This window comes from Gambusia affinis, linkage group LG05 (genome assembly GCF_019740435.1).
Source record: "Gambusia affinis linkage group LG05, SWU_Gaff_1.0, whole genome shotgun sequence".
Classification (NCBI taxonomy): Eukaryota; Metazoa; Chordata; class Actinopteri; order Cyprinodontiformes; family Poeciliidae; genus Gambusia; species Gambusia affinis.
In genome coordinates this window covers 24,495,261-24,512,944 of record NC_057872.1, presented here as the reverse complement: position 1 = coordinate 24,512,944, position 17,684 = coordinate 24,495,261, and the positions used below count along the sequence as shown (strand labels likewise).

The 17,684-nt window shown below is 38.1% G+C and overlaps 1 protein-coding gene across 9 annotated transcripts in view; it reads left to right on the top strand.

The window, feature by feature from the left end:
* Positions 1 to 17,684, top strand: part of cadm4 (cell adhesion molecule 4) — a 224,087-nt gene that overhangs the window by 169,749 nt on the left and 36,654 nt on the right. For all 9 annotated transcript variants that reach the window (XM_044117997.1, XM_044117995.1, XM_044117999.1 and 6 more), the window contains 2 exons: positions 6,559 to 6,705; positions 17,039 to 17,326. In XM_044117997.1, the coding sequence (XP_043973932.1) occupies positions 6,559 to 6,705; positions 17,039 to 17,326 (435 nt within the window). The remainder of the gene's footprint in view (positions 1 to 6,558; positions 6,706 to 17,038; positions 17,327 to 17,684) is intronic.

Genomic DNA, 17,684 nt, shown 5'->3' with positions numbered 1-17,684 from the left:
CACAGAAATAATTGAAGCAACAAGTTGTTCTAGAAAGTATTGACTCAATGTAATTTTGCATTCATGCTGTATTTTGTGAAGGTCTTTCTTTTCAAAATCCAATGAAATACATTAATGTTTGTGGTTGAAATTAGTGAAGTGAAGAAATTTAAGCTGCATGAATTGCAAGAAAAAACTTGGGCTATACAAAAGCCAAATAAAGGAATCGATATCACAAGGAGAGCAAAATTGCAAAAATTAACTATTTCCTCCATTCATATGCTTTGTCCTTGTGTCCCATGTAGTCCTTTGCCCATCCAACATCCTCTGCCCGCATCATGGCCTTACCTCTTCTTTTCCGCTAGAAAAGCAACACGATTATCCCGCAGACTTGAGCTGCAGAACAAATCACTTTATCGAAGGAAAGTGCGCAAGATAGAACAGAAAAAAGAGACAGGAAAAGAGTCCCACTGAGTCACAAAAAGAGACAGAATGAGAGAGATTGCAAGGAAAATGAAAGCATATTGCAGGGTGAAAGGAAGCAATTTTAGGGGCAGGAAAAACTGCATCAGAAAAGAAGAAGAAACCAGGAACAGAGGAGAATGGCTTGCAACACTTCTCCTGAGACTGAGAAGAAAAAAGGAGGAAAGGAGACCTTTAGGACAGCTCTAATGAGGAAGATGCACGATGAGCGATGCAATAAGAGATAAAGGCAATGAGGAGGAAAGATGACAGGAAGAAAAGAGGAAGGATGATAACGGCAGGAGAAATCAAGGATTAGATCAGGGAAAGGGAGAGACTGTGGGTTAAAATAAAAACAGAAGACAGATGTGAGAATGAGATTAGACACAAAGGCAACAAGAGAGGAGAGCAGTGAGAATAAATGAGGAGAAATGCACTTAAAGAGAGGGATGAGAGTAGGAGAGAAAAACAGGACAGGAGATGTCGACTGAACAGAGGTAATGAGAGACACGACAGCAAGATTTGTAAAAGGATTATGTATTATTTATAAAGGGAGAATTTCTTTCTTTGCATTTTATTATTTCTTTTTATGATTGGCAGAGTTCTTTCTCCCAGAGACAGATGAAGTGATAATTTTAGACTGGGAAGACAAAGAGGGAGAGGTCTACAGAGGGAGTTACGGGAGAGAAGAACCTCAAAGTCAGCTATTTCATGGAGTCAGTGCACTGCAAAACTCTGTGATTAACCTCCAGCGTTTCACACACACAAACAAACACACCCACACACACGCACACACACGTAAACACCGCAAACTTCATTTGCATAGATACTGTGGAAACAGGCTCGTTTCGCAGACTCCTGGGATAGAGGAGAAAAAAATATACATCCAGATGGGAAGAGATGGAATGGTTGCCAGCGGACCCCATATGAGTGGAATCCATGAGCTGTTGTTATTGTTTTAATTAAAGCAGCAACAACAAAAGGGGTTAGGCACTGTACCATAGTCTTCCCCCCTCTGCATCGATTTCCTTGTAAGTCCGTGGCCGGCATTTCAAAGAAAGCACAGTCTCCTGGCCCGCCTCCAATTGAAAGATAATGACAGATAATGAATGGGGTGACAGCGACTCCAGCTGATTCAAGGATACAGGGGAGCTTGTTTGGGGCAAATGGAGACAGTTCATCTCCTATCCTGCTTGTCTGTTCTGTTCAGGCTTCACCTCGCTGCGCCCTTAGAGGCATAGACAGGGAGCAATAGGTGCACATCAATGTGGTAACTCAGCCTGCTAACCCTGAATCAGGGAGATAGTTTCTGGAATTTACTGTGAGTAAGGGTGAGCCAGCAGTCCACCTGGCTGCCTTCCATGTGCCCCCCTCCTTTAACACGATAAAGCCCCTTATAGCTGCCCATCCCATCTCTGTTTCAATCCTCTTCCGTCCTCTCCCTCTCTTTCTTTGCTTATAAGTCAACCTCTTGGGCAGGGACCCTGCACTGCCTTGTCGTATAAAATTGTGAGCCTATTATTCATTTATTTGTTTATGCATTTCAAAATGATGACCTCTCATATGTGCATATGTCTGTTAACCTTATAAATAAAGGTTCCTATTCACCAGGCATGTGGTTGTGGGGCAGAAGACTAAATACTGTGAAATATTGCCCTCGCTTGGCTGGAAAGAGAATCGCCTCTGTGTTGCCCCACTTGATTTAGCAGTGAACTTTTTCACATCTTGTCACTTTAAAGCAAAGGAGTGCAATATATTTTACTGGGGTTTCATGTGATAGACAAAACAAAGTAGTCCATAAACAGGACATAAAAGAAGAATAGTTTTCAATTTCTTCTACAAATGAAATTTGAAAACTTTGGTGAGCTGTTGTGTTGCCCTGTAAGTGACTCCACCTGTCTTCCTTGATAAAAAAAAATTTAAAAATAAAAATTATTCCTTAAGCATTAAGTAACCACTATCATCCTTAACCGTAACAATTTTTTTCGTCATGGTTTTGTGCAGTATTTTTTTTTTGTTCCACCTAGCATTTTGCATGTAGGCGTGAGCAGAATGCCTTCCATCTCACGCTGTTGATCTATCACAGAAAATCCTACTAAAATACCTTGACGTTTGTAGTTATTACATGACAGAAGGTGAAAAAGTTCATAGTATTTTATCAGTTGATCATAGCCGTCAGTGCAGTACCACAGCATCGATTGCTTGAGGCATTCTCCTTTAATATGAGGCTGTGCTTGCGGAGTATTTTATTATGGGCACACATTTTAATGGGGCTGAGATTAATACCTCTGTCACGGGGGTTGATTCGCCCATCCACCCACATCCCCCCCTACTCCCTGCCTCACATTTTCTCCCCAGATTGTGCGCTGCTCTGCAGATCGGAGGCGCAGGCTCACGGCCTTCATATGAATGAGATCCTATAAAACCTACAGTCAAACTAAAGTGCCGTACCCAGCTGCGTTATGAGCAGAAGTGGAGGAATGCGTCATCTCTCGTATATTTCGTCCAGCCCTCGCCAGCTGCTTTATTATATCCAAACCCTCACTTCCTAACTCCCCGCTAGAATTTTGTGGTTTCGAGCCTGCATCATCTCCATCCACCGCCAGCCAGCAGGTGTTTCTGGGTGGCATTTCTCAGCAGGCAGCCGCGGAAATCAGTCAACCCGATTGAAACAGCCGTAAATGCTTGTTAATATTTTAGTTTCCTTTGTGACTTTTCTTTGAGCTGTGCTGCTATGCCACTGCAGCTAATTTCCTTTGAAGGGGAGACAGCTGTCAAGAGAAACGGGAGCAAAGTACAAATGGACATCTAATTAGTTTTTCTGGCATCATTTAACCCGCAAACTTTTAACCACTTCTTTTCTCTCTCTCTCTCTCCCATTTGAAATCCTTTTTTCACTGCAGCTTCTGATCGGTCACTCAACCCACAGGCTGACACTCTCTGCTTTGACTTTTTGTGGGGATGCATAGCAGTAATATATTACAAGTAGCATTGTTTAAAACAATGGCTGCAAAGCCCTGCCCAGTTGCTATGGTGTTGAGTAATAGCATCCATTAGAAAAATAATTGGGATGGCGGTGGCAGGCCCTGATGGCCCTTGATATGAATCACAATATTGATGCAGAGAATGAGAGCAATAATGACTTCAATTAGTGGTAATTGTCAAGTTTTTTTTTTCTCAGTTCCACAGGGAATTAGAGTCTCCTTTGTCTTTATTCCCACTTGGTTTTATTTTTTTTTTTCTTTCTGTTCAGTGTATCTGGCATGACTCAGTGTTTAGCCCCTCCAACATGATGAATATATAAGCTTTAAGTATTTAATTAAAAGAGATTAAAATCAAGAAGAGAATTGGATTTGGATTAAGTTGGGAAGATTAAATGATGTCAAAGTAGCTTAATTGCAAAATGCCATCCTCTCCATTTTGCTCATGACCACCTATTGTACATGAACACACATACAAACACCTGGGTTGCAGATATAGACATTTATTTTGTCCCAAAGCAGTCAAGTCAGCACCTCCTGTCGTGGCAGCCACCATCTGTTTTGTCTCCCAACATTTCCTGCTTTCCAAAGGTGTTTTACAGAGCTCAAAGACATTGCTGCACTCTACAGTGATATGTATATGTGCCAACAGTCTCGTCGCCTTTTTCTGCACTTCTCATTGCCTGTTTCATCACTGTCATTCAATATTGATGTTGTTCTTTACCTAAATCTTCCCCGCGGCCAACACTTTGCAGGGGAATGAAGGAATGCAAATAGGGATGCAAATTAGGAGTTAGTGAGAACCAGTGAGCTGCTCCTCTTCTGAAGGTAACCTCTGGCTCCAAACCATGTGACTAATTGCTCGTCAAATGATTCATATTCAGACAATGGCTCACACTATCCCATTCAGCTCAGCAGGAGGGGGACACTCGGCTGAGTTTTGTCAGCAAACATGGGCCGTGCAAAGAATAGCCAATGTCTTTGTAACTAACGTTTGGTGCTTTGAGAAACACCAAAGATACCCCCTGCTGTTTTATCACCTTCCATTGTTTAAAGATGTTGGCTAGCAATCAGTTTTAATTAACAGACTGTTCAAGGAAGTATCGACGAGTGGTAATTTTGCACTGTGTGAATTCCATCTCTGTTCTCATTTGCAGGTGAGCAGTTATGAGGAGTTGGTGTTAGAAAAGGTCTCTGAATGTCTGTGTTAGCCGTTCGCAAGTGCCAAGGCTGGTGCATCATCCTGCCACTCTAATAAGGAACCATTAGATTTGAATAATGGGATGTAATCAGTTGGGTTTAGCATGCACCTGGATGATGAATTGCATTATGAATGTGTAATGGTGCATCAGTTCTCTCCACTTCAGACTCATGCAATGAGACTGCAATATTAAATTAGACAGAGTTGGTTCCAGGGCTCAAATGGATCCAGTCAATCACACTTGGTGCAGTTCATGTGCGCCAATGCCTTTCCCCAGCATGGAAGTAGAAGTAGGAGGGTTGTCTGTCAGGTTTACAACGTGACTTAGTAAAATTCCAACTCATGTCAACAACCAGTTCAAATGATCACCAGGACTCTAACTTCTTCTTGACACTTTTAGCATCTTACATCTGCCTTTTTTTAGTTTCAGAGTGCAAACAACACCAAACATCACATCATCAAATTTCCAAACTTTTAACTTGAGTATCTTTTAGGCTGGATGAGGAATCATATTTATTTTTATATTTGAAAAATGGGGGGTTTAAAATGTCCTCAAGCTCACTGCCACAAAGTATCACATCCTGATCAGAAGAACCTTGACATGCTATCTTCATGCCAACCAGTAATCCGGAATTAATGTTGAAAAAAATCTGTTTTGTCCTACTGTCACAGAAGTAAATCCATGGAGCTGAATGAATAATCTATTCATTAATATTTCAAAATTATTGAATATATCTGGATATGTGGGAAATCACCCATAGTTGGTCCGGGATCCTATAGGTATTTTAGAAAGCAAATCAAAAGCTTGTTCCGTTTTAACATCACAAAAGTAAATATGTTGAGCTTGATAAGTTCTTCTAGGAGTTTAATCAAATTAGACTTTGATTAAATTAGACTTTATTGTCAAAAAGTTACATCTAACTCTTCAGGGGGGAATATTGAAGTAAGACAAAGGATGAAAATGTAAAAAGTCACATTAAGCTCACAGTTGAATATGGTGGAGACTGTTCTCTAGAATCTTTGTTAGAGTGCACATCAACATAAACATTCTGGATGTGAATCTGGTGGAATGCACCAGTAAACAGAAAATGGGTCGTCACTGGAACTAGCAGCAGAATAATGATCCAAACATACGAACAAATCAAAATGGAAATTCTTCATTTGGCGCAAAGTCAGCCTTCTTTCTTGGACATCTGTAAAGAGGGGATGGTCAAACGCTTCACTCACCATATGGGCCAACCTTGTGAAGTGTTAAAGGAGATAACTTTCCGGCAGGAGGAACAACTGTGGCACTGGTGATTTCCTTCAAAACAGATACATCTTAACACTGAATCCTTTTTCCTACTTAAAAAAGGTTAAACTTGTTTAAATTTCTCAGTGTGAAATTATGCAGCTGCAATAGAAGATGATTTTAATACACACGTTCGCCAGTGGTGCCAATAAATGCAGCTAGCACTGGATATTTTCACCCTTGAATTTATTAAATCTGTTAGAATAGCCACAGGCAAAATACTGTAGTTGTTGGTATGTGAGTAGTTGATAAGGGCTTAATGGTGATGGTTATTGTCCCTCTTATTATAATTATAGTGTTTTGCTCATAAATAACCTTATTTAACATGTGGAACTTTTCAGTGTCATCTTTCTGTCTTTCAATCTCCCTGTTGTTTCATTTCCTTCTCTTTCTGTTTTGTTTTTTTTGTGGGCGGGGGGGTTGCTGTTGTTATCTTGTTGTCATTGTGTCTTTATGATAAATGGGACATAAATGAGCAATGCGTTAAGTACCTTATTTTGAAAGATTCTATCTCAAGAGAGTTGTGAATTTATCTTTTTTTGTTCTTCTGCATCTGTTCCCTATGCTCTCCTCTCTCTGTGTTTTTGCCCTCCATCATGCAGTCCTTGCATCACTTTATGAACATCAATCTTTCTCTCCCACAGCCCGTTGCCAAGCAGTGCAAGCAGAGAATGTGACAGTCTTGGAGGGAGGCACTGCCCAGATCTCCTGCCGCCTGCAGAACTACGATGGCTCAATTGTGGTCATCCAGAATCCCCGCCGGCAGACTCTCTTCTTCAACGGCACGAGAGGTTTGTGGCTGCAAATCCATCTGTGTGAATGCATTTTCCATTTCTGACATTTTGAGGAAGTCTTTGATGGAGGCTCTGGCATGAACACACCAAGCCATCACATTTTGTATTGTTCTTCCTGATCATTTTCATTTTGCTTGAAAAGTATTTCACATTAAAGATTCAGATACTTACCAAGTTATTTGAAGTTTATTCTAAACTTGTAGCAGTGTGATAGTTTTAAAAGCATAATTTGAAGCCTTCTACATAATCCAGGGTTAACCCCATTGATGAGATCAGAGCTTATTAACGTCCTCATTAGAGCACAACCTTGCAAAGTTATTTTTAAAAAAAAGCTACTTCATGGCAAATTATCATTGTAACCAATATTATAATCAAGGCACATTTAATGTACGTCCTAGGGGTGGGCAAACATTAGATGTTTTTACCTGCTAATTAAATGCAAGGGCAAGTTGCTACCTTCGCCAGACTGTGTAAGTGCTGCTGGGAAACCTTTGAGCCAAAAAGCAGTGATCAAGGATTCTAAGCGTTGCCTTTGAAATTTGTGTGGCTGCCTAAATGAAGCAGAAAAAAAGTGTTGTGTTTTGTGGCATAACGGGATATATTTATGTACCTCATAATCTGTGTGACAGCTCCTGCAATTTGAAAGACATTTGTTCAGCTTGAGGGCAAATATTTGGATATTCTAAACTTACAACCACTTAAAAAACATTACAAAATGTTGTTGCTTTATACCCATCTGTATCTCCACTAAACGTAACCTTGAAATGAGATAGAAGTGGAAAATCAAAACTATTTTTCCTTGTCTGGTTTTCCTTGAATTGACTGGTTCTACCACCAGTCAATTGAAGTTCAGTTATATGTATCAGCCTTATGTCTATTGACCTGGATCTCCACAAGTAAATCTTTAATTTAGTTTATTTTCTTTTTTTTATTTTCCTCCAAGCCAAATATTTGAATATTTGATTTCTTCTCTGGACCTTATGCACCTCCCCAGAAACTAACACAGTATTACCAATCATTTACAGTGCCTCGCAGACGTATTCACACCCCTGGGGTTTCTTTAGTTTGTCTCACTACAACCACAAACTTGAATGTAGTTTTTCAGAATTTTGTGCAACAGACTAAATATAAAATAGCTCATAATTATGAGTGGGATAAGATTAATTGCTTTTAAAATGTATCACAAAGAAATTGGATATGTATTAAGCCTTCCTCGGTCAATGTCTTCTCCTGCTACTATGTGAACATGAACCTCAATATCAAGTCTGTTGCATCATCCCACAAGTTTTCTTTCACTTATTCTCTGCTATAAAAGCAGATTTGTGGAGTGTAAAACTTAGTAGTTTTCCTCAACAGATGTTTCCACTTGAGCTGTGGATCTGTGCAACTCATCTTGTGTTACTAAGAGCCTACTGACTGTTTCTCTGATTAATGGTCTCCTTACCCAGTCCTTCAGTTTAGTTGAAAAGCCATGTTTTGGTTGGTTTGCCATTGTTGCATAATTTTTCCATTTTTGGATTATGGATAGGATCCTGTTTTGATAACCTAACCTAGATATGCATTACATCGTGTTATTTCACATACATTTTTGGTTATAAGTTGAAAATGTTACGCGGGTGTGAATACGTTTTAACGGCGCTGTGTCATATACGCAAATATTCATAATAGTTTATTTTTGAAACCTGAATTAAACTTTAAAGAATTCACCCAGTGAGTTTGTGATACATAAATTTCAGCCTGTTTCAACTGGTGTATCAGCTAGCCTTAACTGGTAATTATGTAGTTTAATAACTAATATTAATATAACTGGCAGGCAGGCATTTTTCAGCAGATTGCTGAATGTTAAGGATCCTGTCAGGTACTGGATACTCTTTAAGTCATATTGGATTTAATTAGAATTTTGTGAAGTCCATAATTAGCTGGGTAGAGGTTTTCATTAGGACCCCTGGAATCAGCAGCAATTACAAAAAGGCCTCCGAAGAAGTGAATGTAAAGAATTGCGGTTGGAGATGGAGAGTGCAAACACATTCAGACCTGCACAGGAAACAAGGCAATTTATAAAACAAATTATACTAAAACAATTCTGTAATAGCTAGATATAGTAACTAGATTTCCAAATCTAATCAGTACATTTTGTATGAAATGTTAAGTAATTTTCATGGTTAAATTATCTGTATCTGCTTGTATGATTTATTTTGGGGTTTTCTGTTCCTGTGGGTGTGTGTTACTACACATCCACCCTCTAGTTTATAGCGTACATCAGCTTAAATTTCAATGGTTTTCTTGCAGCTGTTAAAGAGCAGTCAGGACTAGACCTCTCAGAAATGACCTGCAACAAAAAAAAAAGAGTTTAGACAAATTATTGTAAATGAGGAAACATGACATGTTGCAACAAGGTACATTTTTAGAATTGGCTAAAAAGTATTTATCTCTAAGGTGTGCACAGCGCAGTTAAAATAAAAGGACTCTGTAAAACAATGAAACCATGATAAACTATTTCCAAATATTAATATTTTGAGTTGTATTCTGTAGAATCCAAACTGCACACATGTTCTGTTGGATTTAATTCTGCAATCTTCATCCTTTTCATCTTCAGTTTTTCATCTTTTTCTAGCAGGAAACTGAATTTTCACGTTGAAACTCACTGGTATTTAGATGTTATAATTCCAACTTTGTTAGAAACTTTTATTTGATCTGAAGATCAGTAACCCTAACCATGATGCTGCCATTGCCATTTCATAGTTGGTATATTCTGCCACAATGCTTCCGGAAGACTGTTAGCCAGGCCTTGAAGTTAAGAATAAAAACAAAACATCCAGACTTGAGCCTTAAGTTTTTATGTAGAGATCTGAAAAATATATGGGAGTATTGTTCAATCGGATCATTTTGAATATTTGGTAAGCTGTCAGCAAACTACAATTTTAACTGAAGTTTGCTTCAGTGGTACTTTTGAGGCCCACTGAATGTCTATTAGAGTGACGACAATGACCCACTAAACAAAGATTATTAGCTACAAATTAGGATAACATTGTCATTTTATGATAGAAAGTTGACTGTGTAAAAATATAACATTTTCCACTGAAAATCCACTGAAATAGTATGTGTCTTCTTACCGAGCAAAAGGTAGAAGAAATTTGTGCAGAAGGTCATTTTTTAACACTACCTTAATTTTAGACATGTTTTTTCTCCTTCCTAAAACAATAACAAAACCAAACATTGCTGAATTTCAATGCAGAAATAATGAAACAGACTGGCTGAGCAGCCAACTGGAAACAACAAACTTCCTTTGAAAAAGCACCTGCTTACCTTGCAGCTCAAAACTCCTGCTTGAGAAAAGAATCAGAACCACATTTGTGTAAGATTTCATTCTTTCACAAATGTGGTTCTTATTCTCTTCTCATATCTTGCTTTTCCCACTAAAACTTTTTATGGATTATGATTTGTTAAAGGATTATTCTGCTTGTTTCATTGTGTAACAGATGGTACATTTCTATGCTTGATTCAGGGAAAGTGGGGAAAAAAAAGACTTCCTCCAAAAAGTTAAAAGTTTGCTCTGGTCTTAACTGAAAAGCAAATTAAATTTAGCTTGATTAAAACAGAAAATTGCACACAGGCAAACACTAAGTTGCCGGTGTGCAACCTAGAGTTGTGCAACTTAATTGCCTGATTTAGTGTTTGCCAAATAACCATCCAACCCCTTTCTTTCTCAAGAAAGGGGTTGGAGGGTTACTTGTGTCAAAGCTCAGTATTTAATAAGATAGCATTGCAAGCAAGGATACCACAAGATAGTGCAAGAGGACCAGAAGCACAACATAGGTCAGTCTTATCCACATTAAGTCTTATCCACAGTTAAGATAAGTATGAGATTTCCCTTTGTCCCCAAAAAATTGCATGCTTTGTGTTCTTGGGTAATCAATTTTAAGTTGTGCATTTTCTTTGGCATTTACAGTAATTGCAAGCATGAGACTGTAAGTCCCGTATCTTTCTGTAACGATTAGTAATCCTCGTCTGAAAATTGGAGACAGGTAAACAAAAGAAAAACATAATGCAGGTGCAGTGAATTAAAAAAAATGATGTAGAAGAGAGGAAGAGGATTTCAGACTGGACAGAGTTCTACATGGAGATTTTTTATGCTGAGGTTGGATCTGCTTACATAATTTTTTTAGAGCATTATCTAATATTAAACTCAGCTAAGTAGCTGTAAAACAAGATTAAATGTAAGAGACTCCTACAGAGCTAAATCAATGCTTTTAACAGTTAATAGTTTATGAATTTAATGCAATATCAGACTTCCCCATTGGAATTTGGGTCAAAATAAAAGCTTTTCTTTAACAGGAGTTGTGAGATTAATTTAAAGACACAGAACAGGTGAAAACATTTTCTGTTTTTCTTAAAGCAGGAATCTTACTCAATGCATCTTCATTCTTAACTTTTACTAATTTAGTTTTGCTTGATTTTTGCATAAGAAATACCTTTTAATTAAATTAAACAATTATATATGCAGAGCTAGTTACAAGTTTTGTACTCTCATCAGTTATTCAGCTATAATTTTTTTGGTGATTTATTTGAGGTTTGATGCAGTTTAAAAATAAAATTTGGGTGTTTTTTAAATAGACACAGGATCAAATATGTGCATACAATCCCACAAATGTTTGATTAAATGTCTCTTTTGAAGTTACAGAGAAATAACAAAATAAAGTACCTGAATAGACAAATCCAAGTTTTGTGACATCCTTTGGCCTCCTTAGTACCTGCTGAGCATCGTTTAAATGCCACACCATTATGCCCGTCCCTTCATGACGACAGTGAATCTTCTAATCATCTTAAACTAATTATTTGAAACAATCTATTGCAACTGTGCAATGCTATCCTATTAATAAAGAAATGTTTTTGAACACACGCTAAATGCATGCCATGAAGAATGAAAGCAGTTCAGGATGCAAAAAGTGGGTCCAACATTGTTCAACCAAGTTGTACCTGACAAAGTGGATGGTGAGTGTATAGAAAAGTTAGTAAGCTTGAGAATTTTCCAGACTCCCAATATCAAAAGCTAATTCTTGGAGACACCCCTGATTTCAAAATGCCCTGAACTTCCCCTTTTTTTTTACAACAAATAATTTCAAATCATCATAGCCAATAACTGTAGAATCTTGTTAAAGCAAAATAAGCTTGCATCAGTTCAAGGTAATAAACAGTAGCTTGAGGTAAAATTAAAGCTCAACCTTGATCTGATGATCATGTTAAAAGGAAAATGATTGCAATACTTTTGCATCATGAGATTTCTTGAGGATTAAATGTGCTTAAACTGTATTAGATGTTTTACTTTCAATCTTAAGAAAATTAATAAAACTGGGCTTTGGGCATCATTCACAAAGCCCGGTTATTTGTTGAATTTAGCTTCATATTTTTTGTTGATGTTGTCAGCTAACAAAGCGAACAGCAGTGAGTCATACTTTGTTTTTCTGTAATCATTTGTTATGACATTGTTTTGAAAAGTTTATATTTAAACGCTTTTTTAACCATCTGTTCATAAAAACCTACAAACAGCAATTTGTTTTGATTCGACAATCAAGACTATTCACTAGAAAAACAGTCTGACTAAATAGAAGTTGCTCTTTATTTTCAGCAGGGAAAATTTTGAAATAGGATAAAATTGCAGTCGTTCATTTTTTACACATACAGCACTCCGCTCTGTGGATTTTTTCTCTCCACTTCACTTGTCTGTCACCTCAATCAAGAAGTGGACTAAATTGGAAAGTTGAAGTTGGTGCTTTTGGGCAGAGAATCTAACTATCAGCCCTGACTCTCTTTCTATCAGGTCAGCACAACTGTAATTTCCATTATGTATTTAAGCTGAGCTGCCTTGTCTCTCACATGAGACGTTGACTTGCACCCTTCAGGAAAGCATGCGAAGACTAAAAAGAACACGGAGAAAGAAAAAGATGTGGTGTAAAGCTGACAATGAAAGAAAATGAGAGAGAATATACAGGAGGAATAAAGGGGGATCAGGGCAGAGGATGAGGCAAAAAGGGAGACGGGAAAAGTACACTGCTCAAGGAGACGATGCAATTTTTAGAGAATATGTAACATTTATATTGCTACAGTGCTTTGAATAGGTATCCACACCCATTGAACTTTTTCATACAACCACATACCACAATCTGTTTCAATGGAATTTTATTTGATAGGCCTACATAAAGTAGCGGATAACTGCGAAGTAGAAGAAGAAGGATTCATGATTTACAACTTTTTTGGCTTATATAGATATAAAAAGTGTACTTTTTTTAGATTCTTTTCACAGCGCCTCTGAGGCTATCCTTTGTAGAATCACTTCTCACTGTAGTTCAACTCTTTTGGGGATATATTTCTACCAGCTTTGTACATATTGACTCAGATTTTGCTTTTTTTTTTTTTTTTTCTTTGCAAATTAGCTCCACCCCAGTCAGATTGGATGGAAATTATTTGTGAACAGTCGTTTCCAATTGATATTATATGTTTTTAGTTGCATTTAGGTCTGGATTTGACTGGGGCATCCACATGTAGAAATCCCTCGATCCAAGCTTTGGCTCTGGCTGTACGTTTAGTGTTCTCATGCTGAAAGGTGAACGTTTGGCTCAGTCTCAAATCTTTTGTAACCTTTAACAGATTTTCTCACAGGCTTGCCCTGTGTTTAACTCGGTCCACCTCCCCATCAACTCTGAACACTTTCTTTTTCCTTGGTAAAATAAAGCATCACCAAATGAGGATTAAATGAAGATGGGTTTTATATTGCTGTTTTCTGGGCGTTGGTTTTCCGTCACACAATGCTTTGCGTGTAGGTCAAAAAGTAACATTTTGGTTAAAATCCCTGTAAATTACTAAAGTTTGTGACTAAAACTTGACAAAAGCAGGATAGGTTTAATATAAGTATTTTTGCAGTACACTTCTGGAAGCAAATAACAAGTCCCATTCGGGGCAGTTTCCAAAAACATAAATTACATCTTGTTGACTTTTCGCTTCCATACATCTGTGGCTATTATCCATCTGCCGACCAGATCATAAACCAGGATAGCTAATTCCTATTAGCTATGAACTCCCAAAATAATGCCACTGCAGTTAGCGAAGAAAATTGTGCGACATGTTGTGCAAGCAAGCAACCTGTCGAAGTTGTGTTTTATGACAGTGTTGGGACGGTCAGCTTCAGCAAAAGAGGGCAACTAAACAAATGGAGCCTTTCTCATCCTCAGTGGTCCATGTCTCTATTTCTTCTCCTTTTGCCAGCCCTCATCAGCATGCAAATGAGACAGGACAATAAAGGTGAACTTGGACTAGAACAGCAGTCTGACATTTAGTTGCCATTTTGTGCAGAGAGGAGGAAAAAGACTTACCTGTCTGTGGGGAATAGCTCTAACAATCCTCCCACCGCCATTCAGGGGAGAGAAAAAAGATTTGGATGAGGTGGAGAGATTATTGTGGCGTAGGATCTGGAGGAGTGGACTAACTTCATGCCTCCAAGCCTGGCTATTTTATTCAGTATTGTACTGTATAAAATTGTGCTACCCCGGTTACAGAATGTACTTATATTAGTTTATTTATTTCAATTTGCTTTCCTCTCCTCTTCACTCCCTCTAGAAAACAAACAAAGATATTTGATATTGCGTATTGTGCTGTGAGGTGGCCGGGTGCTACATAAGGGAGGTGTTAGGATTTTTTTTATCTTGCTGAGCCAAACACAAAAGAAACATAACAGGGACAGACCCAAACACAAAATGAGAGCGGTTTCACGGTCAGCTCAATACAAACTGAGCCTTAGAGGCATTTATGTGAATCTGTGGTCACAGAGTTACTGTCATCCACAGACAACTATTGAATTATTGGGTATTACCAGAATTTTTCCTCCCATTAACTCGATTCATTTCCTTTCAAAAGAAAAACTACTACAAGCTCACCTTTTCACTTTCAAGCTTTTAATGTTCCTCCATCTTTATTCTTCATGCACTGTGATGTTTTGTAGCTCACTGATTTGAGGTTCAAGGTGGACTACAATTGCTGCTTTTTGAAAGCTGATGTCAATTTACGACTTGGAGTATTCAGCCTCAAAACCTGGCCAATCTAAAGGTTTGTCTCATTGAACATGTAGCATTATTTGCATTGCATTAAGATGAGACAGGGAAAACGACAATAATTAAAATCTTAAAGCAATCTTCTCTTAAATTAGAAAGAACAAACTAACAAGAAAAAAATGCCTCTATTATACTTCATGACAGTCCAATCAGTACTCAGGAGAAAATGAGCAGGAAATGAGGGAGCCAATATACAGGCCAATCCACATACTGAAGCAGCTCTGGAGCTCTGGAGACTCACTTTGCAAACTTGCTCTGAACTTTCTTAGATTTAGCAATGCTATCAATTTCAGGGCAGCAATCATCTGGGATGCTCACAGTCTCTATTTTGTGTGCTGAGCTGTTCATACGAATGACATCACAAATTAGATATTGAAACTCTTTTCGGACTCCTTGCTTTATGAGATAGAACCGGCTGTTCACTGGAAACAGAGCTAACTGTCTGGAGGCCAAGTAATAACTGATTTCAAAGCCAAAAATGTCATGCCACTGAATTATGTGGCCTCTGTTTCTCTTAGGAATTTGTAAATACGAACCAGACAATGTAAATAAAAGGTTATACATATCTACAGAGATCACAAAAAAATATTTAACAAGAATAAAACAATATGTTTTGAAATCACTGGCAACAACGCAAGACTACAGTCATTCAGATATGAGGCTCGTTAAAAGCTGCAGCTTTGACCGTACACACTGAAGTGCAACTAGCTTTTTTTCCCAATGTTAGGGTTTTTTACAATGACCTTTAATTTATAGGTCAAATTAAAGGTCATTAACGTAATGACATTTAGCAATAACTTGATATTACTATTATGGTAGCGATATTAAGTTGGTGGAGATATTGTTTTGTTGATTTAGTCTTGTGCAAGGACTCACAATGACGCCAAGTAGTTAAAGGTCTAGTAATAATCAACTTTATAGACACCTGAAGGTTTTGTATCAAAACTAACTTGTATTCCACAGTTTTAGTAATTTCACTTCCTTTTTCAGTAAATCTAATGTCATGTGAGGCAAAAGTAACCCAGAGGATGATGGTGCCACCACAATATATCATTTGGGTATTGCGATATTTTGGGGATTTGTTGTTTTTAAGTTAAATTTACCTAAACTTTAGTCATTTTGACCAAAAGGTGAAGTTTGGTTTCATCAGACCACAGCACATTCTCACACAAGGTTTTAGGAAATTTTGAATAGAGTTTTGGATGAAAAAAAGGATTTTGCCTATGTTCCTTAGTTTTAACATATGAATGCTGTTGTCAGACGTAGAAGACGACTGGTATGACCCAGAAATCCCTCCAGCTTCTGTGGTGTTTCTTATCAGTTTCTGTCTTGTCTCAGTTACTGAAAAATGTGAACTTTTAGTAATGTTCCTTGGTTGTGTATATAACATTGGACACTTATTTTGTATGCGCCTCCTGCCTGAAACCTTTCAGCAATGACGTCATTTTAACCTTTGGTGACCTGCCTCCAAATTATGGTTTCAGCTAAAGGATGTTAATTAGTAAATGTCAGTCATATCAAACTAGAATAAGATAACTTTATTCAGGTTAATCAGATTCACTACAAATGACAACAGGTGTGAACTGCAAAAATTGTTGCAGTAACTGAATTAAAAGCTGCTTCAAAAATTAGGCTAAGTTTATGCACAGCTATGCAGTATCATTAATGGACCGTTTTACTTTTACAAAATATTTCCTCCCACAAATGTTTTTCACCTTAATTTTACTAGAGCTGTCTTCAATTAAATGTAACTAAATGTGGAAAGGGTTTTAAAATGTTTACTTCGATGTCTACTTTTGTAATCACAGAAGTCTGGCATTTTAACAGGAGTTTGTTCACTTTGGAGTGACACACAATAAAACTACTTCACAAATGGTACAAGGACCTGACAGAAAATGAGCCAAGAACAAAGAGAAACTCTGAAAGCCATTAAGAAAGATTAAATAACTACAAGTTATCACCACTTTAAAATATTTCAACGTCTGGCTTCTTAAGACACAAAGGAATGGTCTAAAAGTTTTGCACAAAAATCATTCTTATATAATTATTTAAATTCAACTTTTCAATTAATAAATAACATAAAACAATTTTCTGCTATTGTATGACTTTTACTCTTACCATCTAACTGTTTGCTACTACCCCTCTTGTGTACACCCTATCCTCACTCCCATTTTTGTGTCAACCTCAACAACAGTAAGTTTTCTCTTTTTATTTCCCCCTTACTCTAGCCTTGAAGGACGACCGTTTCCAGATGGTGCTCTTCACGCAACGGCTGGTGCGCATCACCCTGACCAACGTCAGCGTGTCCGACGAGGGAGGCTACTTCTGCCAGCTGTACACGGATGCTACGCACCACCAGGTGGCGACGCTATCTGTTTCCGTCCCTCCAGAAACCCCGACGGTGGAGGTGAAGCAGGAGGCTGTGGAGGGCGGTGAGGCCGAGCTCACCTGCGTGTCACCGCGAAGCAAGCCGGCCACTACCCTGCGCTGGATGCGCAACGGCCGTGAGATTCCAGGTACAAGGACACAGCTTAGATATGCAGTGATGGATGGGTAGATGATTAGGAGAGATGAATGTGAAAGTTAATGAGATGATAAAAGACAGGTGAAGTGGAATAGTAGGTTTAAACCACAGACTGAGTGCAGAATAAAATGGAAATAAATGGATAGGTGATTGATGGCTTGACAAGATGAAAGGGAGATGAATCAGGGGAAAAAGAGCAGGTAAAGACGGGAGCATAAATGGAGGAAAGATTTGAATTTGAGCCGTCGAGGTGCCAGACTTTTACCTAACATTTCCTCCATTTTAATCACTGAAATCAAACATGTCTTCACATTGGAACTGAAGTAATTTTGCAGTCCTGTTGTTTCCGG